The sequence below is a fragment of the Echinops telfairi genome, unplaced genomic scaffold (genome assembly GCF_000313985.2).
Source record: "Echinops telfairi isolate 266 unplaced genomic scaffold, ASM31398v2 ScPeMD7_2573;HRSCAF=3158, whole genome shotgun sequence".
NCBI classification, from domain to species: Eukaryota; Metazoa; Chordata; class Mammalia; order Afrosoricida; family Tenrecidae; genus Echinops; species Echinops telfairi.
Genome location: NW_022106471.1, coordinates 5,327,270 through 5,354,038, shown reverse-complemented (window position 1 = coordinate 5,354,038; position 26,769 = coordinate 5,327,270). Strand labels below are relative to the sequence as shown.

Here is a 26,769-nt window from a genome sequence, read left to right as displayed (position 1 = left end):
CATTCAGCACACTTGCATACACATTAGTAGAGGTTGAACATTCAGCACACTTGCACACTCTCTAAATTACTCCTTAACATCTCATTGCTTTCCGGCTTTGAGATGTTGGTAAAACTGGTTGTCAACTCTTGGTCCAAGTTTGCTTTTGGTTGCAGTTCTTCGTTTTATTTTCCCCCCCTCATATCATTTGGCTGAACATAAGCCCGTGTTGGCAATGTACATCTTCTTCTTAGACCCCAGGGGTTTTCCCCAGGGTGCAGTGAGCACTGATGTCACTGTGGAAAAGTTGGGCCAACGAGATCAAGGCTGTGCCATTTTACCAGTGTTTTCTTGGGATGCTTTGGGCAGTGTTTTCTATCTATAGACTTCTTAGCATTGCAGGCTCATTTTTACCTTCTTGCATGAATTCCCTGACAGCGTCAAGTGGAGACCTATGATTTAGCAGGCTGTGGGAAAGTAGGGTTTGCTGAGCGCGAAGAGGGTGGCCCTCGCTGTGCTGGGCTTGAGCTTCCTGGGGCCCTTATTCTGCGCTGCCAGCCCCTGAGAAAGCACAACCATTTGCAGAAATGTCTGCTGGTCTCAAGCTTGGCAGTTCACACCCACCGGGTCGGTCGTACCTAAGGAGAGAGGCCTGGCACTGCTTCTGTGCAGATTGATGTGGTGGTGGTGGTAGTGGCGGTTAGGTGCCCCCAAGTCCGTTGTAACCCACAGCCCAAGAAACCCCTGTGGCGCCCAGTGTTGCACAGAACCATGGGCTCGCCACAAAATGGTTTCCACTCAACCACAACTAACAACAGCGGCAGCATGCGATGGGAATCGCCTGTGAAGCAAATTCCCTTGCACTTGGCTTTTGCACAGTGCTTTGCCTGATGCCTCCTGCAAGGGCTGTGAGGCCAGCCGGTGTGCAGGTGTGTGGCTCCAGACGTCCGTGAGTCCAGAGCTCGTGCAGTCACCTGGCACAGCGTTTAAAGAGAAACTGCTCCTGCTGAATTTTCACAAGAAGCAGAAAGCACAAAGAATCTTCTCCTTTTCCCTACTTAGCTTAGTTTACAGAGATGGAGGAGTCCACGTCTGAATTTCAAAGGGTTCTTTTTTGTAGGTTTCCTTGGTAGTTCGAGAGAAGTAGGCATGACAGAACTCCACTTTGACAGAAATCGTCTCTGCCGGCACAAAGTGTCCACACCACCATCCTGAATTGTGTGTGTGTGTGTGTGTGTGTGTGTGTAAAATATAACATGTTATAGGAACCCTGGTGGTATAGTGGTTACACGTTGGGCTGCCAACTGTAAGGTCAGCAGTTCGAAACCACCAGCCTCCCCTCGAGAAAAAGATGAGACTTTCTACTCCAGTCAAAAGTTACAGTCTTGGAAGCGCATAGGGGCAGTTCTACCCTGTCTTACAGGCTTATTATGAGTCAGCATCAACGCTATCTATGGTGGTGTATTTGGTGCTTTGTTTTGAGATTGTGTGTGTGTGTGTGTGTGTGTACATGTGCACGCACATGTGTGCGTGCCTGTGTGTAAGCACTACACACTCGTGTTCTATACTTTTTAAGCGACTGCCATTGAGTCAGTTCTTGCTCATCCTGCCCCTGTGGCACAGCCTAGACCCGCTCCTGTGGGCAGGGTCGCTATGAGCTGGCATTGACTGGGTGGCAGTGGGTTTGGCTTGGGTTTGCCCTCTTACGGAAGCAGACTACCACAGCCGGGATCTGGGGAGTGGCTGGTGCAGTGAGACTGCTGACCTTCGGGTGAGCAGGCGGATGTTGTCACCACTGAACCCCGGGTCTCTTCCTTCGCTGTGAATGGTCAGGAAATCTACCTTATCTATTGCTGCACGAGACCCGCTTACGCTGTAAGTCCTGGTGGCATCATGCGGACGTTGGTTGGGCTGCTGACTGCTGTTCGGAACCACGAGGTGCTCCTTGGGAAAAAAGACTGGGCTTTCTACTCCCATCCAGAGTTCGCCTCGGAGACACACGGGACAGTTCTACCCTGCCCCATAGGGTCACTGTGAGTTGGAATGGGCCGGACAGCAGTGACTTTGGTTTGGTAAGTGTTTTGGATGTAAAGATCCCCGCGGGCAGCAGCGTAGTGAGTGGATTGACTACTCTTGGAGCTCACAAGTCCACGACAGCAAGCAGCGTGGTGAGAAGAGGAAGTGTGGTGTCTCAGTGAGGGTGAGTGCCACCGATTAGGCTGAGATGGGGTGCTGGATTTCCAGGGTCTTACCACGAATTTCCCATCCACCCGAGCCACCAGAATTTCCCACCAGGCCTCCGTGAAGTGGAGGAGCAAGCACATTTTATCGCAGCTTTGCAAAGGGTTCAACCAGAACCAGGTCGACCGACAGGACCAAGAAAAAATGGGTCGTGGGGGAGGGGAAGGGGAAGGAAATGAGGAAAAGGAGGAGAGCTGATGAAGGAACTTGGAAGAAATGTCCCAGGGAGATAACATTTGACAAGTTCACTTCCCCGCTGACCGCCAGCAAGGCCCCCCACCACAGAGGCCTCTCTCCGCTTTATCATCCTTCAGCAGGACTGAGGGTGGACTGGGGAGAGATTCAGCACAATCCTGCCTCAACTTGTTCTGGTGAAGCTTGATGATATCCAGGGGTTTTGTCTCTTTGTTTGTTTGTTTTCAGATCCATACAAATAGCTAAACTCATTTTTTCTGAATTAACTTGAATCTGAAGTTGAGTGGACACAGGCCCACGGGAGTATGTTTTGTTCAGCACTGCCTTTATCTAGGGCTCCGGGGACCTGGGGGAGTTAGCCGGCAGACTGGGCCCACTGCGTGGTGAGGACCCATACAAAGCGACTGGACCCGTATGATCTGTGGGGTTTCTCATTAGCTGATTTGGGAAGTAGGTCACGAGGCCCTACTTCATAGTCTGTCTTAGCCTGGAAGCTTCCAGGAAACCTGTTCACCTTCATAACAGCACACACCCAAACTGTGCTGACAGGTGGGCGGTAGCTGTGCGTGAGATGTACCAAAACCTGAAACAAACACACAGCTCCCAAGTCCATGCTGTCTCCTAGTGACCCGGTAAGATAGGGTCGAACTGCCCTTTGGGGACGGGGCTCTTTCTACAGGAGTAGAAAGGCTCTTCTTTCTCCAGAGGGGCAGCCGGGGGTTTCAAATGGCTGACCTTGTGGTCAGCAGCCCAATGCACACTGCACTATGCCATCGGGGCTCCTGTTGGCAGGGAATTGAGAACTTATGTCTCCCAGATGGAAGCTGAGGCTCACACCAGGGAGCCAGTCCTCTCTCTTCCTAGCAAACCCTCGGTGTTCACGTGGTATTGGGTGAGTGAATGGCATGACTCTATAGGATGCCTGGATTATCAAACAGATGCTTATGCCCACCCAGAATTTCAACAGACATAGAGGGTGATCAGATTTTTAACTACCCTTGAGGAAAATATCCTCTCAGCACCAGCCTCCCATACAACTTCATGTACACCCAGCTAGAGAGTGGGTGCTTCACAGCAGGACCTGGGCTCTTCTTCTCTTCCTCATCCCTCCCACCTGTTCCCTGGGGTGGCATCCGTGACTGAGGGGTGTCAAAGGGCCCTTTTGAGCGGGAGCGCTGTACCCTGCGAGAGACCATCCTGAGAGCCATCATTTCGGCAGAATTCAAAAGCCGAACTGCAGGGCTGCTGAGACAAGCCGGCCCTGCTACGCAGAGTGCAGATGTTCCGAGACCCCGCCAGCTTCGCTGCATGGATGTGCGGGGCACGTGTCCTCGGGCGCGGGGAGGGGAGAGCGTAGGCGCCTGCACATTGTATGTGGTGACACATTCCCGGGTGGACTGAGTGGTTCCCTTTGGGAGCTGAGCCAGCTCTTTCGGGCCACTGGGGATCGCTGCCTAAAGAGACCCCAGTGATTTGAAAGAGTAAACGTACCTCCCCAAAGAGAGCTGCCTGTTGGTGGGTGCACGCAGAAGGCGACGTCAGATTGTGAGCACGGTGGTTATTTGATCAATTTCTACTTAGCTGCTAGCCCTCCTCCCCGCCCCTTGAGAGTCAAAATCTCCCAACTTCCAGCTGTCTTTTTGAAGGAGACCAGTAGGAGAGAAGTTTTAAAAAACATACCAAAAAAAATATCCTACTGTGTCTTTTTTTGCCTTGAAGAACATGATCATGGCCTCAAACTGATGTGATGAATGGCCACGTGAGAAGGTATGTGAACGTGCTTTGTATACTGTAATGTGATTTATAAATATTAGGCATCAAATTAAACTGGATGGGGTTGGGAGGAGCAAACCACCTGTAAAATCTTGTTATTCTGAGGCGAAAATATGATCAGTTTGCATTTGCGAGCACACACCAGCTGGGAGATAGCCCCAGGCATACCAAACTGCGCAGGAAGCCAGCTCCACTTAACGATTCTTCCCAGAAGATCTATAAAGGACTACACCTGTATGTAGATATTCCTGGGTTGACTAGGTCAACCTATGCTGTTGCAGTAAAAACTATAGTAGCTGCCACTATTGAGTGCTTACTGCATGCTTGGCATTTTACATCTTATGCCTGCATTTTCCTCTCATTTCCAGATTAGGACAGCAAGGCTACACGTGGGTGCGACTTGTCTTAAGACCACATAGCTAGTAAGTGGTGGAACCAAGTTTGAAATAGAGATGTGTCTAGCAAGCTCCAAATAGAGATGTGTCTAGCTCCATATTGCCTTTATTTCCACATGCAATGGGTTGTCGATTCCTTTTTGTGAAAGTGTTTGCACGTGTGTGAGAGGTTTTCATTCATTGTACACAGGTCATTTTCAGGTGCTATTTAAAGTTAGAGAACGCAGGGTCATGTGGTGAGATGCAACCCAGAGATTCTCTCATTTACCACTTAAATGATTCATTCAACAACGTACACTTGTATCTACCATGATACAGACGTTTCTCCAAGGTTTAGGGCATCACGGTAAATGAGACATTGTCCTGGACCTTAAGACAGTCATAATGTAGAACCGGAGACAGGCACAAAACAGTGTCAGAGCACAGTGGGAATGGTGGGCAAGAGAAGCTCTGTGTGGCGTTGCCTCTTGCTGGCCACAGTGAGTGTGGACCAGGGAAGGCTTTCTGGGGGAGGGGATGTCTGAACTTTGCCTACAATCACATGTAGGAAAGTCAGGGGTCAGGGTCAGCCAGGACCAAGGAGGACATCCGAGGCAGATGGAAGGATGGACATCAGCACAGGAGGGTAAGCAGCACGCTGTCGAGCGAGCAGCAGACACATGTAGGCGGGTGCTGCTGGAGGAGAAGCAAAAGGAGAATGCTCCCCAGGAGGCGGGCTCTGGGCAGCTTTGTATCCCAGGTGGCACGGCGGACTGTGATGGAGCTGTTATCTACACAGCCAGTGGTTGGAGCCCACCAGTCACCCCATGGGAGAGAGATGAGGCTGTCTACTCTTGACAAGATGCAACGCGGCAGAAACCCAAAGGAGCAGAAAGCTCCTTTATATTCTGTTAATATACAGGGCGCCTATGGGGCAAAACCGACGCGTAGTGAACTTCTAGGTTGTAGCACAAGCCAAGGACCCCGGTGCTAGTCCCTGGGCAGTCATGAGCCTTTCATTCTCTCAACAAACATTTTGAATGCTGGTGAATGCCTCCACTGGGGACGGAGGATGCAAAGACGAGCATGACTGGCACCCTCTGTGCCCCCTTTCAGCCTATGGTCTAGTCAGCAAACCTGAGCCCGTTTGAGCTTGAGAGCGATGTGCACCTGAACAAGAAAGGCCATCACAAGATGGAAAGTGGGAGAGGAATTTGAGACCAATTTATGGGTGAAAATGGGCAAGACTTGATATAACGGATTGGATGGGAGAGGTTGAGAGTGAGAACAAGGTCACAGGTGGTCCTTAGATTAGACTGTGGATGAGCGGGTTTGTCCCTATTAGGATTGGGAACAAAGATGAATTAAGCAAGACCTTTGGTGGAGCGAGGACGCATTTAGCTTTAGACCTGTTGAGCGAGGTTGTAGTCTATCTGTCGGAATGTTGTTGGAATAGGAGCTAACAAGCAATTCTGTTTCGTTCACTATGTATTTATGGTGAACACACATGGGGAGCCCCGATGGCATGGTGGACTATGCATTGGGCTGCTAACTGCAGGGTCAGTGGGTCAAGACCACCAACTGGTCCCCAGGAGAAAGATGAGGCGCCCTGCTTCTGCAAAGGTTTACCGTCTTAGAAGCCACAAGGAGTGGCTGTCCTTTATCCTGTAGCATCTCTGTCCATTGGCATTGACTCGATGGTAGGGGGTTTGGTTTGGGTTGAACATAAGTCAAGGGAGTCCTAGTGGTGCACTTGTGAAACACTTGGCTGCTACTGACAGATGAACTGTTTGGGTGGGAGAAAGCTGTGGCAGTCTTAGATGACATCCTTGGAAACCCCGTGGGACAGTTCTACTACAGGGTCGCTGTCAGTTGGAACCAACTTACAAATGACCTTAGAAACACAAGGCGCACGTTGTACTGGGCTAAGAAAGGGGCAGCTTTTGCTTCAACTTTCAGATGCCAGTGAACTTGGCTTATACATTTAAAAAACTACTCAATGGATTCCAGTCTGTGATCATAAATGACAAACAATTTACTTTGAAGTATTTCTGAGGGAAAATATCAAGAAATGGGCATACAGTATTCATGCCGTCAAAGAGAGAATATATGGGGAGTCTAGCTTGCTTCACATGTTCCAGGGACGAAGACATTAGCTCTCGTTGGGGCTTCCAGTACTAGGAAACTAAAATGGTGTACTTAGGAGAGCTCTAAATAATGGCGGTGTAGAACTTATGCATTGGGCTGCAATCCACAAGGTCAGCGGTTTGAAACCACCTGCCGCTCCTCAGGCGACAGAGCTTTCTACTCCTGTCTTATAGGGTTGTTATGAGTCAGTATCGACTCAATGGCAATGAGAACGTATGGTTTATGTATGTTGCTATGTTGACCAAGAAGAATTTTCTGACAGAGCAAAGCCCTAGGTAGCTGCCTTGGTTACATCAATTCAAATCATGTGTAAAGGACTAGGCTTAACCAAAAAAGGACCAGGTTTCTGCTATTGTTTGTTAGCTATTGTCCAGTCGGCATGTGATGAATGAAATATTGTCCAGTTCTGTGCCATCCCCATGGTCATCTGTGGATCAGACAGTTGTGATCCGCAGGGTTTTGTACCAGGTGATTATCAAGAAAATCGCCAGGCTTTTGTTCCTAGTCTGTCTTAGTCCGGGAGTTCTGCTGAAACATGTTCAGCATGACAGCAACATACAAGCCTCCACCGATTGATGGCTGTGCATGAGGAGCAGTGGCCAAGAATCAAGAGTTCTACCACTGTCCCTATCTGAAGGACCACTGGCCTTCAACTTCAGATTAACAGTGTTGAGTTGAGAATCTATTAGGCCCTTTCCACCTTTGGTTTACCTGTCTAGCCCTGTGAACATTTCCTAAAGTAGTGCTTCTTTTGCAGAATTGCATAACCCTTGATGAGACGCTGGTGAAAAGTGATGCACACTGTCCCCAGGGAGGTGGGGAGGGGGTGGGCAAGATAGGACTTCATACGTGAACACAAATATTGTTACAACAAGACTGTCTTGAAGCCGTCCATCAAAAGTCCTTAGACTTCAAGAGTTAAAGGCCCCTTTCCTTGGTGTATTTCCAAAGTAGGAGCACCCAGCCATTGCTCACTTGGGGAATTATCGGTGTTGAGGTGAAAACATCTTTGGAACTTACTTTAGTGCCACGACTATGGTTTGCTGTGCGTCCAACACTGTGTGCCATTTCATTTTATTCTGCCAGCCGTCCTTTACATGCGGCCCCGAGCAACTCACCACTCCGCAAACAGATGTACATAATCACACGCACATATTTTATATTAAAACTAATAATGATGTTGTTTGGTGAAACCGCGCATCTTCCCAGAGCTATATTATTGCCACTGTGATTCGCTATCAGGTGGGTTTTGAGGGCAATTCTTTCTGATTGGACGGTCTTTCCCTTTTGATGCTGGAAGACTCCGTGAGGCTCTGTCGGACACTCAGACTTGAGCCTTTGTCAGACACTCAGACTTGAATCATGCTCAAGGAACCCGACTGGACCGAATTCTTGCTTTGCTTGGGGACCTTGTGGCTCTCTTCGGATGCCCAGTGTCATATGATTACAGTGCTCTTGACATGGCAAAACCCAACACGCTCACTCAAGAAAGGACCACAAAAGTTAGATTTCATCTCTGCGCTCACAGACCTTCCGGAAGAGCAAGGCCGTGCGAGGAACGATGTTAGACGGAAACCATGGGCTCCCACCTTTGGTGGGCACACACATTTAAGCCTATACGTTGCACAACATTTGGATAAACTGAGGTGGAATCCAACATTGCTTGCATGAGTGCCTGTATAATGCGGCGGTAGCTGTGAGAAAAGAGGAGCCCAGCATCTGAGACCCAGCACAATGAAAAGGCAATGAATTGGAATGCCTCACAGATCATAGCGGAATCAGAATTTCCAGCAAGGAAAATCTTTTCATGGTGAATTAAGTGGTGGATGAAGAAAAATGGCGATGAAAAAAGGCAGGCACAGATCACAAACACTGGGCTCAGGGCTCAGGGCTGAAGATTTAAGAACCTTAGCTAAAGCTATGCAGAATAGAAGGTGGAAAATTGAATTTACTAAACAATTAAGCATTGAATTAATCTACATCCTGCACAGTAGCAAAGTGGGGGAGGGCGGGGAGCGGAGCTGAATAAATCAGTGGAGCTCATTAAAAGATAGTGAATATATCAGGTCTGTGGTTACATAAAGGAGGACAGTTTCCTGTATGACATGAATTCGCTCTTTGGTTCTCAGTCACCTTTTCCGAGTCCTGGTCTTAATCAGATTAACAAACACACTGTGGCTGAGGTGAGTCGGTGGCTCTCTATTTTAGCTTGTTACTGCGAGCTTTTCTATTAATTACAAGTCAGATCACCAGTCAACAATCGTAGTGAGGGACAACACAAATAAAATGAGAGCGCCCAGGAGATCACTCGCAGGATCTCACGCATCCTGAAACTCCCACGGGTTCCTGCAGCCTCCCACACGCCTTGCCGGTCTTTTGTTCAATTACAGTTAATGCAATAGTTTGCCATTTTCTCCTTCTAATTATATTTTCAAGTGGGATTTGTAGCACATAGAAAAACATCCTTTTACATGTAGAGGCACCGGGGTTTTGTGCCTGGCACTGTCTGTCCCCTGGGTGCTGGGCCATTCTTTCTGCAGAGCTCTGAATAAACAAGTCCCCCTTTTAGAGCTGCAGTTGTCCAAACTGAAAATTTATGCATTAACTGTTTGCATTCCGAGCATGTGTCCCAGATTCCGTCTGACTGCCTTCTTCTGGCAGGCCGGAGGATGCGTGTGGGTCGGGAGCTTTTCTTTCCTGGCTCGCCCATCTTTCAATCCCAGCAGCCGCCGATCAATTAGCCCTGTTATTTATTGATTTAGGGTATGCAGACCGGGGAGTTAAGCCTACGTGTGATGCGGCCCCTCTCTCCCTGACTTTATTTTGTGGTGTTTCCAGGTTGCGTCAGCTCAGGGCCCTGCTGATGCAGGGAACATAGCGAGGGCAAGGGGCAGACTTCTCAGGAAAAGGGAATCCTTTTACCTTGGGTTCCTAGGCAGCGGGCCTCTTTGCTGGGATCCTTACTTCCCTCTCCCAGAGTGTCTTCAAACTTTTGCTCTCCTCAGTCTTTCTCTTCTGCTCTGAGATAGGAAAACACGTTTCATGAGTGAGGAGTGTTTGGATTTGGGGAGGGGTGTCATGAAGGTGGGTGGGTGGGGTGTCAATCAACTTTCCTATCCCGCCGAGCTGAGCCTGGACCTCGTCATGGGGCTGCAGGAGGGGATGCGTACAAGTTTTCTATCCCAGATCATCTTGCCTCCCCATGCCCCATCCTGATTCCCCACCCCACCCCCCAAGCCCCCTGACTCACCAAGAGGCAGCTTTCTTTGGCACCCAGCAGGATGGCCAGTGACTCACAGGGCTGCCTTTGGCAGCTAGCACTAAATGCTAGTGAAACCCTTTTCTGGTTGATAAAGGGAGATTTGGGAGAAGTGTCACCATGATTATTTTCCCCCAAGAATTTAATTTACAGCCATCACACACACACACACACACACACACACACACACACACACACACCACACACACATATCTGAATGTTACTTTCAAATGCACCCAGTGATAATAAGCAACATCTGCTTTCCCTTCGACAGTGCAAGAAGGCCCTACATGGGGCTGAGTGTCCAAAGTCCATGCGACTCTATTGTCATTGTCTTTTCTTTTTTTGTCCCCGTGCCTGGCCCATTGACCATGTGCCACCCGGCAAACAGCTGACACACACGAGCTGTTAGGGACCCAGGTCTCCTTGTGAGGTCTTAAAAGCTCTGCTGTGTCCGTCTTCTCGGTTGAACCAGGAGCCTCTAAACCACAGAGCTATGGACCACCACCCAGTTTGCATTTGCAGAGTAGCGGACTGTTGTAGCCGAGGGTTTATTGCTGTTCAAGATCTAGCCAGAACCATGTGCCAGGTCTTACCCGCCCTCAGCCCCAGCCTGGAAAGTTTCTGTTTTCCTTGGTAATAAAGCATGAGATTACTTACACAACAACTATCTTGTAGATACTATCATAGTTTGGAAGAAGAAACCAGCCCCCCTTTTCCCCATGTGCCAGTGTAGCTCTGAGCTGGCACCACACTTGTAGGGGGTCGGGAGGGACGGGACAGCTGGTTGTCCTGCCTGGCTTTCCATGGCTGTCTCACTGGGTGGTGCCCTCTGACATGGCAAGCACTAACCCACAGCTCCCTTGGATTTCTCCTGTGTGCCCCCACAGCCCTCTTGGAACAGAGATCATGATGACACGGCATCTACCCGCTCAGGAGGAACCCCAGGCCCCTCCAGCGGTGGCCACACATCACACAGTGGGGACAACAGCAGTGAGCAAGGTAGGAGACGTGTTCTCATTCTCTTCGCTACCTGTTCTGTCTCTTAAAGGTTGGAAACATTGGAGATGTGGAGCTCATTCCTGTTTAGACGGTTTCCCCGAGACCATAAACTCCATCTAACGAGGGAATCCGTTCAGCTGATCTGATTCCCTGAATCCGTTCAGCTGATCTGATTCCCTGACCGTTGACTTCTTCTCCGCTGCTCCCACTCCCTACAGCCCATTGCCTGGCTGCCTCCCCAGCACAGGGGCAGGGAATCCCTAGAAGGCAAGAATAAAGAAGGAGAGTGCAAGTTCAAAGATGCAGAGACTGTATGTCACCAAGGCCCGGCTATCCAACTGAAAAGTAGGATTGATCATGACTTGCCTTCAGATACCTTTGAAGGGCTTTATGAAGAAAGATCCGCGAGCAGTGGGAAGGACAGATGTCTAGAAGAGACTCAGAAGAGAGCCTTCACTTCCGGAAACCGTGTTGGGCTGCCCTCTCCACTGGGCTGAGCCTTATTTTCCTTTGTGTACTTACCTGAATCTCTTCAATGCTGGGCTTCCCTGCAGTCAGACTCAGTGGGATTAGGAAGAAAAGGGGAGCCACGCCAGACCCGTGTCATGTGGGCTGTACCTGGAATGTACCTTGCGGTGGTGCGCGCGTGTGCACGTGCTGGCCATAGCGCACAGTAGGAAACAAAGCTTTCAAGAGAGAGACCCGTTTTCACCCAAGAAAGCAAGTGACCATTTATTTATCTCCCTTGCTCGGTGTTTGATGAGGTATGGAGACGTGGATTTGGGGCCCAGGTCATGCATTGGCAGCAGAAAGGAGGGTTCTCTGAGTCTAAATACGAAATAGACTGCGGTATTGGAGTTGCTTCTGAACCCACAGTAGGCAGCATCCTTTGTAATCTGTGCTCGTGGTTGTGTTTCATGGAAGGGCTGGTAGGTAACAAAGGAAGTTGCTTCCTAACTTACTTGGGCTCAACCAATGAGAATGGCAGAGTCTACTTTCCCATGATTCACTCGAACACACAATGAGGAGAGTTCGCCTTTAAAGAATTTTAGGCGCCTATATGCTATTTGCACGGGGCATAATAGCTACAAATAGAATTTTCAGCATGTGAGACATTGTATTGTTCAAAGAAAAGTTGCTGACGGCATCACCACGATGGCCTATAAAAACACAGCCTGGAGTGGTAAAGCGGTTCAGAGCCCAGGCAGGAGCAGGTAACCCCTGACCTCTGACCTCTGACTGGAAAATGATGTGCAATGTGAATCCAAGGGGCCTTTTTCCTTCCAAGTGTATGTGTATGCCCATAGGCTGGGGTGGCTGCGCGCAGCGCTGTAGCCAAGGTGTGCCCGGCACTCAATAGAAAGCTCTCCTTTCAGAATTCTACTTACAGGATTCCTTCTGTTTTTGTTTTTAAGGTGTGAATGAAATCTACACTTTTTCCTGTACTGCAAAATTGCTGCCTGGGGTTGCAGCCTAGTGTTTTGTTCATTTGTTTCTCTCTCTCTCTCTCTTTGGTTTGCTTTTTTGGGGGGGGTGGGGGGGATAGATCACCAAGGTACCGAGAGGGTTTGACTACTGCTTTGAAGGTTTGCACACGGCTGAAATGCACTTGAATTTAAAATTGTAGCAGACCAGCTTTCTCAAGCATAATCTGATAAGAGGATTTTCAGGGGCCAGTGCCCAGTACTCATTCTTTCCCTCTGAGACGCCATGACATGGAATTAGGACCTTTGCAGGTGTCTCTTCCTTTGCGGCCAACATTCTCCTTAGGCCAATTTAATCATGAGTTTTACTGTAACCAAGAGCCGTGTGTTCTTCACATTCCCAGCGTTTTCTACTTACACCGTTCCCTTGTAGATTTCTCCGTATCAGGCCACCACCTGCTTTTTCTTAACCACTCGCTCCCACACCTTTTTTTTTAACCCACTTGCTCCCACGAAAGCATTTTCGGCAAAAATGGCCTTCTGGGAATGACCTCAGCTGAACCTTCAAACTGTGCAGCGTGCCTGGTACAGAAGGGCGAGCGCACCCATCTGCCAGGTGAGAAAGGCGAGGCTTGCGTAAGCTGACGTGTTGAGGTCCCCATGCACATTGGGACTTCACAGTCCAGGTTCCTGATTGTGTGGATCAGATTCTTCTCATCACAGCCCCCACTCTTCCCCCGCTCCGCCCTAAGCACTACAGCCAGGGCCGCCTGCCTTCTTCAACTCAGCAACAGAAATGTCCGGTGCCCCGCCTTCCCACCCGAGCTGGATAACAGAGGGGTGTGTGAGCAGCCCCTTTCCTGTGCCCTTCCCTGTGCACTGGCCTAGGCGGTGTGATTTATTCACGCTAAATGCAGAGCAACGCCTGCAAGGGTGGCTGCAACCGCTGATGCCTATTTCCATGCCAATCATGACCCCCCCAAATCTTTTTCTCAGCCTGAGACCTGTGGAGCCCAGTCTTCATGCAGCCTGCAGATTGACTGTGCACAGTGGCTTTTCCATGTTTTCCCTGTTTGCCTTTTCTGGCAGGCACAGATGTGCAAACCGTGCCAGCGTTTGGCCCGTAGTGCATGTCCTAAATAGTTATTTACACAGTTTGAGTCCATTTTAGTCAACTGGGTAAATAACAGCCCTCTTGAAAAGATTTATAAATCCATAAATATGTCTTTATACATACCCAATAGACAGAAATAACTCAATCTGTCAAGAACATATCCAAAGAGGTGTTTCCCCCACAGACAGAAGTGATACATATTTTAAAACTTTCTCTCCTGTATTATTTGCACGGTGTGTCTTTCGCCCCGTTTCTTTTCAATGTTCACCACTTCATTATGGCACCTGTGGTGAAAAAAATAAGAAAGAAAGAAACCCCCTAGACTTTGCTTTTCTGTTAAATAACCTTCTCTGCTGCACAGTAGAGATGTGTAGCGGGTTATAGCCCAGCAAGAGTCCTGTTCTTTTGGACCTTCAAAGTAAATAAAATGAAATAAATCACGCAAGACGTTCGAAATTCTGATAGATTTCCACAATCAGTAACAGTTCCTGTTGAGAGGTCTAGTCGTTTGAGGGCTTCTGAGGGCTTGAGAACTTGCCAAATTAGTGGCTGTTGTGATTGATGAAATTGTTGAAGGACAAATGTTTACCTAAGCATAAAGAGGGGAAAAATATGGAGTACAAAATTCAATGCTGGGTATTCTAAGGAGAATCTATGTAAAGTATGCAATTAAGAACGGACCAACAGTTTTATTATTCAGAGATTTAATGCTAATGCTTGATTTACATATTATATCTTTCCCCAAACTCAGATTATTTATCTTGACAACCTTCCCTATGATGTCTACTTTCATGGAATACTAACACATTGCAGGAACTTGAGTCTCTTCCCCGAATCTCTCCAGTGAAACCCCCGTAAGAGACATTTGAAAAGGAGGACGCATCTCTGGGCATTCGTCCAGTTAGGGGCTCTGCTGCGGCTGCTACCACAGCCATGTTCTCTTTCATTAGCTCCCCCAGGCACGTTCAAAGACCGGGGGTTGAATCTTTATGTTGTCGCTTTCAGCTAGCTCCTCGTTCCCCATTTCACAGGAGGGGAGGTGGGACGGAAAGAAAAGCTCACGGGCATTGAAGAATGAGTCACTGTCCACGGCTGCTTGGTGTTCGGGCCTGAGGACACCCTACTGTGCACAGGGGTAGGCAGGGCATGGTGGCAGGCAGGCTCCGGGCTCTCCTGCATCTTTGGTAGTCCTACTGTGTGTTCGTGGTACTCCACTCACTATAGGCAGGGCCAACTGCAGCAAGGGGTGGTTTGGAGGGGGAGAACCCTAGGAAAACCTGGTGCCTCTTTCTCGTCAGATGGGTGCCCCTCCCCAGGAGGGCTGCCTTGGACTCAGAAGGAGCGTTAGCTACAGTCGACCAGGTGCTGAGTTTGAGCATGTCCTTATTTTTGACTCAAGAGGGTAGAATAAAGTATCATGATCAAGTAGTCCTTCTAAAAAACCAAACCAAATTCATTGCCATTGAGTGGATAGCAACTCATAGCGACCCTAGAGGCTGGGGTAGAACTGGCCCTGTGAGTTTCTGACGCTGTAACTGTTTTCGGGAGTAGAAAGCCCCGAGGAATGGTTGGTGGTTTTGAACTGCAGACCTTGGGGATCAAAGTCCAATGCATAACCAGTGCCCCACCAGGGCTCAAGTGGTACCCCAAGGGCTACCATTTTGTGACACGAGCCTGTAAATGAGCTTGTGCGGGTTGACGAGGCTGGGAGACGTGTCCCATGTCACATAGCGGCCGGGGCTCTCTTTGGGATTTTAACCCAGGCGGCCTGACTTGGGAGTGGAGCTCCTCAGACCCGGATCTTATTGCACACAGCAGTTTAGCGGGCGGAGTTGGAACAGAGCCTCTGGGCCGTGCCGATGCTGGTCAGTTCACAAGCACCCAGAGGTGCCCGAGATGATAGGTCAAAATGCCACAGCTTTGCAACCGCGTGGGGCGGTTCTACGCTGCACACGTGGGGGTCTCGCCAGGTGGAGTTCACCGGAAGAACTGATCATTTTGCAGCCGTTTCTCCTTTGATCAACTCAATAACTCTTCCCCCAGCGCCTGAGCTGTGCGCTGGCCGACTGGCGACCCTGCCAGGATGGGCCTTAGCCTCAGGGTGTTTACACTTTGCTGGTGAGGGAGCCTCTCAGTGACAACTGGGGTTATTAACAGAGGCGCAGCCACGACGATGGATGTGATTCATTTGTATTATGTATTAAGAGCCTAAACATTTCACTCATTCCAAGATTTATTGAACCGGCAACAGGCACGTAGCTGAAAACCAGTCAGGCCATTTCTCTCCCGGAACATGTCCCACTTAAAGCTCATCTTATTTCCCGCTTTTGTGAGGATCAAGAACGGGTATTATTTCAACACTGGAAGTTGGTGTGAAACATTTGGTCCTTAAAGGACTGCGATGGTCGCTGGTGTCTTTAAACCCACTTAGGAACTTCGTCTTTCGGGGAAGACAGTATTGGGGCCACAGGCGTAGCCTTGCTCCCACTGGAGAAAAAAAAGAAAAGAAAAGAAAGCGACAGAGAAAAAGAGGCAGACCAGCGTATTTCTTTACAGGGGAACAATTGGGAGGCAGGGCTATTTATTTCTTCATAATAATGTAGCAATCGTGGCCCTGCCTCCCCCCGCCCCTCCCCCGCCCCTCCAGCTTTTGTATGAACCAGGCAACCTAGAGGCAGGAGGCAATTCCGTTTATTATTGAAGGGACTCTCCGGCAGTTGTTGGCCTGCGCAGCCGGCCGGGCCGCGAGGAGGAGTTGGGGAAGGGCCATGTTCCAGATGACTGAGCCACGGTTTATGTACCAGCTCGGCCTTTTTACAGGAAGAAGAAACGTACTCACAGCCCAAATCCGGGCATTTGAAACCGTCAGCGGGCTGATGAGTAATGGGGATCGGTGGGAAGGAGCCCTCTGGTTGCATGTCTTAATGAGCACATTTCGAACAGAGTTTGGGCGGCAGTTCCCTTTGCCCTTTGCCCTGTATTGACCAAACTGACACTTCATTTTTCACATACTTCCAATTATGGCTGGCCTGAAGTGTTGGCCTCCCCCCCTTTCTTTCTGTTCTACGGACGACTTGAGAGTGGGTGAGGCCACAGAAGAGATTTTCCTTTGAAAAAGGACCCTAGCGAAGCAGCTTTAGGGTCTAATCAGAAACTGGGGTCCCTTTGCTGTTCCTCGGATGCCAACGTGAGGTTAAAGACGGCTTGTTTAGAAACTCCTTTCTTCTACCACCTTCACCGCCACCACGCCAAAAACCAACCTGGTTACTGCTAAAAGTCAGAGGACCTAAGAACACTTAAGAACTTAGAAGATGAAAAAATTAAAATTAAAAAAATAAGATTTTCCCTCCCCCGTGCCAAATGTCTGTCTGTTGGCCTGAGGGACTTGAATAATGGGTGTTTATTTGCGCTCACCTCTGAAGTGTTGTACTTCTCCGGAGAAGGCTTGTATTTCAATGCCGTCGTAAGGTATTTTGACTAATACATTTTTTTTTAGCAAAAAGGAAAATATAATATAATTGTGACCACAGGCCTCAGCCCTTTGACCACCACGGCCCCGCGTGCCGCTCTCGCTCCAGTGAATGCTGGGCTGCAAATTAATCGGTGGCCTTTGCAGACCGTGGCAGGCGGGATAGGAAAATGATTTCCTGATGGGAAAAGTCAGGTGGAGAAAAGAAAGGGGAAGTTATTAGACTCCACAAATCCCCATTATCAAAAGGTCCATAATCAGGTATGCAGGCACAAGGTTGTTTTCCTGGGAACACCCCCACCCACCCCAGCCCCCCAAGACCCTCCCCTTCCCCTTTACTGAATCATCCAATTGCCTCTGCTTTTCAACCCCCATGGCGTCCAGAGTCCAGAAAGCAGGTCATCTTAAAACAAAGGCAAATAACTCCATCCACCTAGGAGCAGTCAGTGGCTGGGGACGGAGGGAGGTGAACTTGGCCATGTGTGCTTTCCTAGGAAGCGCGGGTCCCCACGGTCCAGCTGCACCAGTAGTAAACACGAAGCCACTGTTTCGTCACCAGCCGCTGAAACATGCGTGTAGAACGATTTGCGCCTCAAATCTCGGCCCCTCTCACACAGAAGTATTTGTGTTAAAAAGTAGATCAAGTGCTACCTCCTTTATTATGTAGGCCTCTGGCATATCGGTGGCATATTTTTACTATAATATGGTAATAAAAGACTATGTAAAAGGCAGACAAAGGGTCTGTCTTTCTCAGTAAGGTGACCTCTGTTACCAAGTAACTGCTTTACTTATGAGCTTATTAAAAACTCAAAAAATGAGCTTTTCATACTTCACAGGCATTGATGTGAAAATGAGCAGTCCTGTGAGTAGTTTCTTGATCATTTTTAGAACAATTGATTAGCCAAAGAGCTCCTGTCATTAGTTGACATTGACTGATAGCAATCTGTCACAAGCTCTGAAGGTCAGCTAGACGGTGGGAGTTTCAGCTTGTCTTTGATTGACCTTTACTGATTCCATCCTCACGTGATCCAGTTTAAATAGGTCTGACCCTCGATTGGAAAAGACAGGGCATTCGTCAACGGAGCCATTTCTTAGATGTTCTGTTGATTGCTTATTTTTATTTATGAGTGGACACCTGGCCTGGGTTTCCAATCACTCTTGTACACTCTTCCTTTGGAACCTTAGAAAGCATGAATCTGGTGAAGGGGGGCCATAAAGCCATAGTTGCACTTCCCCCTTAGTTTGCCACTAGCAGTGAGCTGGGAGGCCACATCATAGTCTTTGTGGCGGGGCGGCACCTGGCATCGTCACCCAGGCAGCTGCTGGTGTTCTGTTGTAAGGGGATGGATCGGAGTTCTCTTGTCTTTTTAAGGAAGACCAACTCCAGTTGACTTGTAGACCTTCAAAGCTCACATCTTAATTCTTAACTTCCGTAGAATGAATGACTTTTTCTTTCTTTTTTTTTTCAACTCTCAAGAGTCCTGTTCTACTTTAAAATAAGAAATGAACATGCAACAAGTATATGTATACCAAAGGAAAGTTACTCTAGCATTTAGCGCTGCAGCTAGAAAGAATGAACACTTTTTTAAAAGGGCATCTTCAGCTTTATTATTTTACAGTCTCACTCAGTCTGTTGTAAACTCTTACGGCTCTCCTAGCTGGAAGACCATGAGCCTTTTAGCAAGAGCGAACGAAAATTTCCATGCAGTGCCTTTGAAGTTCATTGTTTATCATGTGAAGCCCTTTCTTTCTGAACCTGTAAGGTGCCCCTGCTCCCTCCCTCCAAATGCATCACATATAGAAGATCACATTCCATACTTAATATAGCAACTCCCCAAGGTACTGCTTTATTTAAATGGTAAAAAAAGGATATGCTCTGCTTTAAAAACCAATCTCCATTTGTAAATATTTCAGTCCATTTCCAAAGAAGTCCTTCCTTTGCTCGTGTCCGCACTGCCCACCCGCTTGCTCTTCTTCTTGCATGGCTTCATGGGGCTCTGAACTGTAAGCAGTGACTCGTTTCTCAGGTCCACCCTCCCAGGTATTCCTGGGCCACCACACAATGCCTGGCATGGCTTAGGCGCACGTTTCCGTTTCCACCCAAGAAATGAAACGAGTTGGGAATCCATTGTCCCAGCTGTGGCTTCTTCTTCACAGGGTATGTCAGTCTTGGCCAGGAAGGAGGAGGAAGCTAATTTCAGGGCAGCAGCCATTGACCACCGATCGCCCCAGGAGGTTCAAAAAGAACAAGAGTTTAGATTTGTAGCCAGTTTGGCAGACCAACCAAAATGCGATGGGGAGTTGTAGTTAAGAGAAGAAATGTAAATGGTGGCCTTCGAGTCCAGTCACCAGAAATGAATTAGCCACTTAGGAGGTGGCAGGTGCTCTGGTGCTCTGTGTAAGTGGTCAAAAAGAGTGGGTTGTTGGGTTGGTCCTCGGGGAGCATGGGGGTGCCAGCCAGAGCATCAACCAAGTGGAAGCCCAAGACTCTTGCCAAATACTGGGCACCCTTAGGGAGCTGTGCGTGTCCTCATTTCATGACGTGCCAATGGTGCAGGCATGGCAGGCTCTGAGGGCAGGGAGGCATCTGGCTCTGGCTCCTGGATGGGACCCCGTGACACCAACGTGGCCCTGAAGGTCCCTCTTGAGCACCCTCTCCAGTCCCCCCCAGCCAGCCCTGTGGCCATGCAGAGTCTCTACTCTATGAACCACTGGGGTGGCTCTTTCGTTCCTCCGCCTTTGTCCCTTGGCTGATTCATCTTGATCCTCTTCAGGAGACTTTGGTTTGATTTTGGGGGTGGGGGAACCCCTTTGAACGTCTCATCATGTCAACGTTCCTTTCTCAGAAGAACATGTGCAATCAGGCTCAAAACCTACAAGAGAAACTAATAACCGCCATGTGGATTATCAAAGTCTTTGAAAAAACACAAAACTAGCAATATCGCAGTACAAAATAACAAGAACGAGCAGTAGCTCTGGACCTTGTCTTCCGTTCAGGAGTCCTAGGCAGTGCATCGATGCAGTCGCTGTCCATCTGTCCACGAGGTTTGTTGTTGATGTTGATGTTGAAGAGACTTTGCAGGGCAGCTTCCAAATTTCCCAAGGTAGACTAGGAAGAAGGACCTGGGATCTACTCTCCGAATCTGCCAGTGAAGCCCTGCCAATCACAATCCCCTTATTTACGGTGTCCTTGCGAGCCACCTACTTGGTGGCATCTAGCAACAGCAACAAGAAGAAGCAGTCATTCTATTGTCTACGGTGACCCCCTCCCCCCATAGGCTTGCAATGAACTTGTTTCAGACTAAAGACTCCTCATCCACTTCACTTTTACTTGTCCTCCTCCTTTTTTTTAGCCACTAAGATCAATATTTAGGTTCAGGGGATAAGGAATCTGGGAGGGTGTCGACTCAGATTCTGAAGCAGATGGATATCAATTGTAGTCTAACCATTCCTATTGGTGACAAAGTCACAGGCCCAGCTGATAGCCCTGAGGTTGGTGATTTGTCTACCTTCACCATTCCAGTTAATGCTGATTTCAAGTTCAAGGCTCCCCAAACCATGGCCATTGAGTTGATGCTGACTCCTAGGGACCCTGTGGGCCAGAGGAGAACTGTCTCTGGGCGTTTCTGACACCGGAGTAGAAGCCGCTTCTTTTCTCTTCTCTTGTGGAGTGGCTGGCCTTGCAGTTAGCCGCCCAACTCGTAACCACTATGCCAACCGGGCGAGACCCATTTCCAAGTTCACGAGTCCCTTGAAATCTAATATTGGGCCCTGGCAGAGAGCAAATCAAGCACTTGGAAGCCTAGTCCAAGAGTCATTTCCAGGAAGTATTCCTTGAACCCATAGTCTGTAGGACCCTCTGTTGTGTTTTCTTGGTACCTGTGCACACCTTTATCTGGTATCAAAATGAGCCACCCATGGATTGGCCTCTCAAAGATGCTCCCTGGGAGGGCTCTTCTTCAGCTTTGCATCTCCGGGGCCCAGCACAGTCAGGGACACAGTCAGCGATGGACATTAACTTATTGAAGAGAGCTATGCATTCTCCCCTCCTTTCAAACGATGACTGTACTGAATTCTATCAAAACTGGTGCTTGTTTCCAGATCCCAGAGAGCTCATCTTACTGGGCCATCTCTAAGGATAAATAGGTGCCAAGGGGGCACTTGCTCTGGATCCCACAAATGCATGCCATCAGGAACATCAGAGGGAAAATTCAATGGGTGGTCCTCTCAGAATTACTGGTAGATGGGCTTTGGGTGTAGCTGAAATCATGCCACCCAAGTAATCGCCCACCCTGTCTGCTCCTTGGACTCCATCCTCTGCCCCCAAGTGGGTGGGGATGGGTAGCAGCATGTTAGGGCGTTTGAGTGACCGTGGAGTGGAGGCCGAGGATGACGCTGAGATAGGAGTACAGAGTAGGGGTAACTACTCCCCCCAGGAAGATGCTTTCAGAGCCTGGGTTCTTGCCAGCAGCAGACATGACTCCACTATGTTTCCACAGGGATGCACTAGTCCCCTCTGCTCCTGAACTTCCCCCTCCTACCCCAGGATGCAAGCACTCTTTCAGGAAAGCAGTAGAGATTTGGGCTGTTGTCTGGCCAAGGAGAACCCAAATAGTCAATCTTATGCCGAGCATTTTCCTTAAAAAAAAAAAGAGGTAGGTGTTATCCACTCTTGTATTAATTGATCCCAGAAGTGTAGCCGGTCAGTTGGGTTTTGCTCAAGTGTCTGGCTTTGTGAATTAGTTCTGTCTGGCAGATGATTTTGTTTTCGTAATTACTTAACCTAAAAGCATCCTGTTTGATTACAACAATTAGCTTCAGCTTTCGCCCATTTACCAATATCAACCCATATGGATTCCCCTCCTAAGTATATTTCCTCTTATTCTAACAACAAATGAAGTGGAACTTCCCTTTCCATATTTCCATGTCAGTAGATAGGAGACTATGACCTTACTTAGCCAATCTTCCATTTTTCTCCACAATGATGTATTTTCAAGACAGGAGGAATTGAAACACGAATGCCAAAAATATTGAATTCGCAAGAGGCTTCTTGCTTAATATCACCTGATCAATGTTACCTCTTTAAGCGATTCCTTTGTGTTAGTTTCATTTATTTGAGTGTCCCTTATCAAAATGCACCTACAAGAGCCAGGACAAGTAGCCAGTTGATGTTCTTTCATACTTTGACAGCTTGAGGAAAAAGGCTGCATTTTATTATTTTTTTAAGTGCACCTTTATGTCCGCACCATCATTCTAAGGAAAGATTTGAGGGAATTAGCAAACAGAATCTGTATCGCGTTAAAAAGTATCTCTGGACTGCTAACCTACAGACCAGTGCTTCCAATTCAACAGCTGTTATGCATGAGAAAGGTAGAGCAGCCTGCCTTCGTGGAGATTTACAGCCTTGGCAGCCCCCGAGGGAAGTCCTCACTTGTGGCTATAAGGTCTGTGAGTTCAAGTCCACTTGATGGCAGGGAGTTTGAATTCTTCGAATATTGTAAACAACAGGTTAAAAATAAATAATGAAGTCATTAGAATGAAAGGAAAACAAACCAGAAGCCAGTTATAATGGCACTACAGGAAAATAGTAATATAAGATTAGGTACAGTTGTTAGCAGTAAACAATTAATTTGACTCTGAGCATCCTAACACTCAAAGCCAAGCATGAAACACAATCAGTTAGGAGATGACAGCATCCACAGAAGTTGCTCAGATAAATCCCTGTGAGTGGTTTTAAGACCTGGAAGGAACTCTCTCCTATGTCCTCACACAGGAAATGCGGTCTGGTGTGTAGCGTGACATCCCCAGCAATACACAGAGGACCCTCTTACTTTCCCCTCATCTCTCAGCCCAAAGCTGCAGATGGAGGGTGTGGGGAGCGGGGCGGGTGAATGTTTGATCAATTGATTTGACTAGCTGTCTGGATTCATTTCAGAACAGATTCTCACTTTGATAACTCCTTGGTCTCTAAGCGAATTTTGATTTCCATGGTTGAAACAGGTTATGGATGGTTTTTAAATCCACCCTCATAATAACTCACTGCTATTATTGATTTGATTCCAACTCTTAGCTACCCTATATAAACTGAAACCAAATTCACTGCAGTCGAATCACTAGTGACCCCACAGGACAAGGTAGAACCACCCTTGTGGGTTTCTGTAACTCTTTGGGGGAGTAGAAAGCCTCAGCTTTTCCCCTTAGAGCGGCTGGTGGTTTTGAACTGCTGACCTTGGCAGTTAACAGCCCAATGTGTAACCCACTATGCCACCGGGGGTCCTTAACCACCCTGTATATTTTAAAACAGTCCAAGAATATCCCCCATCAATAAAAAGAATATGTTTAGTGCAAATAGAATAAGGTGACCAGACATCCTGCTTTTGGTGGGACAGTCCCGATTTTTAACAATTTTTCCCGCATCCTGCGGCATTTTAAAACAGTCCCAATTTTTGGAAAGAATGCACGACAAGCTAGGGTATACGGTTTTCAGCTGCCATGTGGCTATTTTGCCAGGATATGAGTTTTATCAATGGTGTCCCGCTTTTGTCCTGCTTTACCAATGTTAAAATCTGGTCACCTTAAAATAGAATCTCTTGTTTTAGACTGGGAATTTTAAGCTTCCGAGGGAGGCGAAACACCTCCTAAGGTGGCCTAGTGAAAATAGAAATAGCTCCATTCATTAACTTCATGAGCATTAATTGAGTTAATATAAACAAGGACAGGTACTAGTTTGTAGAGAATCCAGAGACGAGATCACTGCTGGAATCGACAAGCTGACAGCCCATGTGTAGGGCAGAGTTGATATATGATAGGTTCAGCCCCCTGGTTGCCTAGGCTCTGTAGACTTTGGAGATGCAAGGAGCCTTGGGGGTGTAGTGGTGACATGTTGGGCTAATAGCCACAAAGTCAGCAGTTCGAAACCACCAGCTACCCCAGAAAGATGAGCCTTTCCACTCCCGAAGAGAGTGATCATCTCGGAAACCCACAGGCACGGGATCGCCAGGAGTCAGAATTGACAGTGAGTTATTCTGTGTTGTTTAAAGGAGCTTCAAAAGTTCATGGAAAACATCCATGATATTTTAATTCCATTTTTCCCAGGAACTTCTAGAGGTCTCCCACCCCTGTCCCCCTGGTAGAAGAATGTCACGCAGCGAAGTGACAGAGGTGTAAGTAGCAACTGCTGCTGAGTTCGGGCTTTCCGGGCACGTTCCAGGGAACTACCGCCTCACTCAGGAGCATTAGCGCTAGACAAAACCTGTTTTTCTATTCCCCATCTCCCACCTAACTCCCCAAGGGAGTGAGTCTGTATTGGAAATGTGTGATCGGCAGAGAAGAAGGCAGGAATATGAAGCCAAGAAAAATAAAATCATTCGTGTCATAAGTAAAGAAGAGTTTGGTTGGCCCAGTCGTTAATATGGTCCGCTGCCAAACAAAAGGTTGTTTGAATCCATCACCCAGCCGCACTCTGTACAAGAGAGGGGCCACCAGTTGGCTTCCATCAAAACGACAGCCTTGGAAACCCTATGGGGCAGCTCCAGAGCAGAAAATTGGGTTATTGGTTGAAAAATAGGAAAGGAAGTATGACACGTTGGAATTTTGGTATTGGCCTCAAAGTGAGCACAGAACCCAACCCGTTGTTGTAGAGCCGATTCCTAACCGCCCACTGTGGGTGGGACCAGAGCACTGCTTTCTGCCCAGGTGGCTCTGCAGGGACTTGAGGCTCCAGCCTTTCAGCTGAGTTTTTTCACCCTTAGCACCTCCCTGGGACTTCCAGTGGAGAACAACGTGGGGAGAAGGAGGAGTCTGAGACCAAGGAGGTATCGTGAGGAATGCATTGCCTTTGGAGGGAGTGGGCTTTCTTTTTTTTAAGTCCTTAAAAACATCACAGTAGAGTCATTGCACAGTGGGATCCGGGTGGAGGGGAGGAAGAAATGCAAGGATCGGCTGGCGCCAGTGTCCAACTATTCAGAAACGCTGAGGATATAAACGGAGGCAGAGGGAGGAGGTTGGGGAGAAAAGCTTTAGACGTGAAAGACTTGATCTAATAGATGGGCAGAATTATTTTCATTGCTACTTCATAACAAGTCATTTTGCTACTGTTATGAATCGAGCGACCCCTGTGAAAGGGTCATTTGACTCCCAAAGGGGTCACGACCCACAGGTTGAGACCCACTGCTCTAGCTAGCCGGCAGCTCTCCAGCCTGCTCCTGCTTTGTGAAAGGAAGCCTCACTCCTCTCAATGTGGGTGAAAACCCAGGTGGTCATGGCTGACTGTGGCTCTTCCCCCAACACCCCCGGGCAGAAGGGCCACTTTTCCCACCCCTTCCTGGGGGACGGGAGGGTGGGACGGCTTTCAGAATCCTGGCCACTGTTCTTTCTACCACTCCGTTTTCCCTCGGAGAAGAGTCCGACTCCCTGGGGCCAAGGGCTGGGTGGAAAGGACGAGGCCAGCCCGGCTGTCATGGGAATCTGGCGACTCATTTCATCAGTTTACTGCTCTGCAAATGACGTGACTTCCCCTTTGGCTTGACAGCTGATGGATGAACATTTCCTGAGAATTTGCGGAGTAGATGTTTGGCTTCATGGGCCTTCGTGTTTAAGGGCTCCTAGCGGATTCTAGCCCTGGCGTGCCTCGGCCTTTCGTACGGCCCTGCTGCCGCTGGTCCTCTTTTGTGTAGAATCTTCGAATCACCTGTCCACAGCTTAATCCAAATAGCACACCCTGGTGTCTACTTATACCACTCTGTTGACATGCACTTCTTGCCAGAATGTTAACAAATGCAGGAACTTTCTATCCAGAAACCAGATTTATACAACTAAAAACACACCATTGCCGGACTCTGTATGTCTACGTTGAAAGCTCTCTGTGCAGAGGTGGAGACATGTCTAAGGTCTAGCAGGTATGGCCTGTCCCCCGGGGACCACCGGAAGCGGGGCGGAGCACTTTCTATTAAACTCGGTACTATGCAGCCTCCTTCCTCGGGAACAGCACACATCCAGAGGTGAGCAAGGAGGGTGCACAGGGTGACACTTGCTCCCCAGGACACGTTCACAGGGGCGCCACAGGAGGTATCACATGGCTCCCTCAGGTACCACTGATAAGCAAAGCTCCTGACTGGGATAGCTAGGCAGCAGGCGTTTCTGCTAACTTGTTTCTGCTAACTTGTTGCCATCCATCACGACTACTCATCCATCGTGAAACGGGGCAGCGGGTGACGGGCAACTTAGAATTTGCCCTCGGGTGCTCACGATCCTCCCTGAGCCTCTGCAGACAGGTGGGCTTCATTCGCTGTGTGTAGAATGCTGGCTTTGTGTTTTGCGTTTTCACGTTCTTTCCCAGGACGTAGGCTTGTATCGTCTCCTAAAGGGTTACCTTGACTTGGTTTACAGATGTCCTGGTGCTCTTGGTAGGAGTCAGCTTTGGGAAAACATGGATTGCACCAGTAGAGGAAAGCATGTTGATAAGAGTTACATGCCGAGCAAGAAGCAGAAGCCTCCCTCTGGGGCGCCAAGAACAGTCCTTATTCCCTCGGCTCCTTTCCCGCAACTGAATAGAGGCTGTGGGTTTGTTTCCTGGGAGTCGGAGTCAACGTCTTCGATTCTAGTTCTGCGATTTGATTTTTGGGTTTCAAACGGAGGCAGTAGGTTTAACGCGTCTTACTTTGTAGCTCTAACAGGTTCTATTTTTAATCTGTAAGTCAAACATGGCACAAAGCTGTGTGCCCCCCTTCCCACCCCCCCCACCCCCATCCAAAGGCATAGCTCCTGTTGATACTAGTGAGTTTCATGAAGGA

General features: G+C 48.5%; 1 protein-coding gene across 2 annotated transcripts in view; it reads left to right on the top strand.

The window, feature by feature from the left end:
* Positions 1-26,769, top strand: part of MEIS1 (Meis homeobox 1) — a 154,000-nt gene that overhangs the window by 22,049 nt on the left and 105,182 nt on the right. For both annotated transcript variants that reach the window (XM_004710169.2, XM_004710170.2), the window contains exon 7: positions 10,860-10,971. In XM_004710169.2, the coding sequence (XP_004710226.1) occupies positions 10,860-10,971 (112 nt within the window). The remainder of the gene's footprint in view (positions 1-10,859; positions 10,972-26,769) is intronic.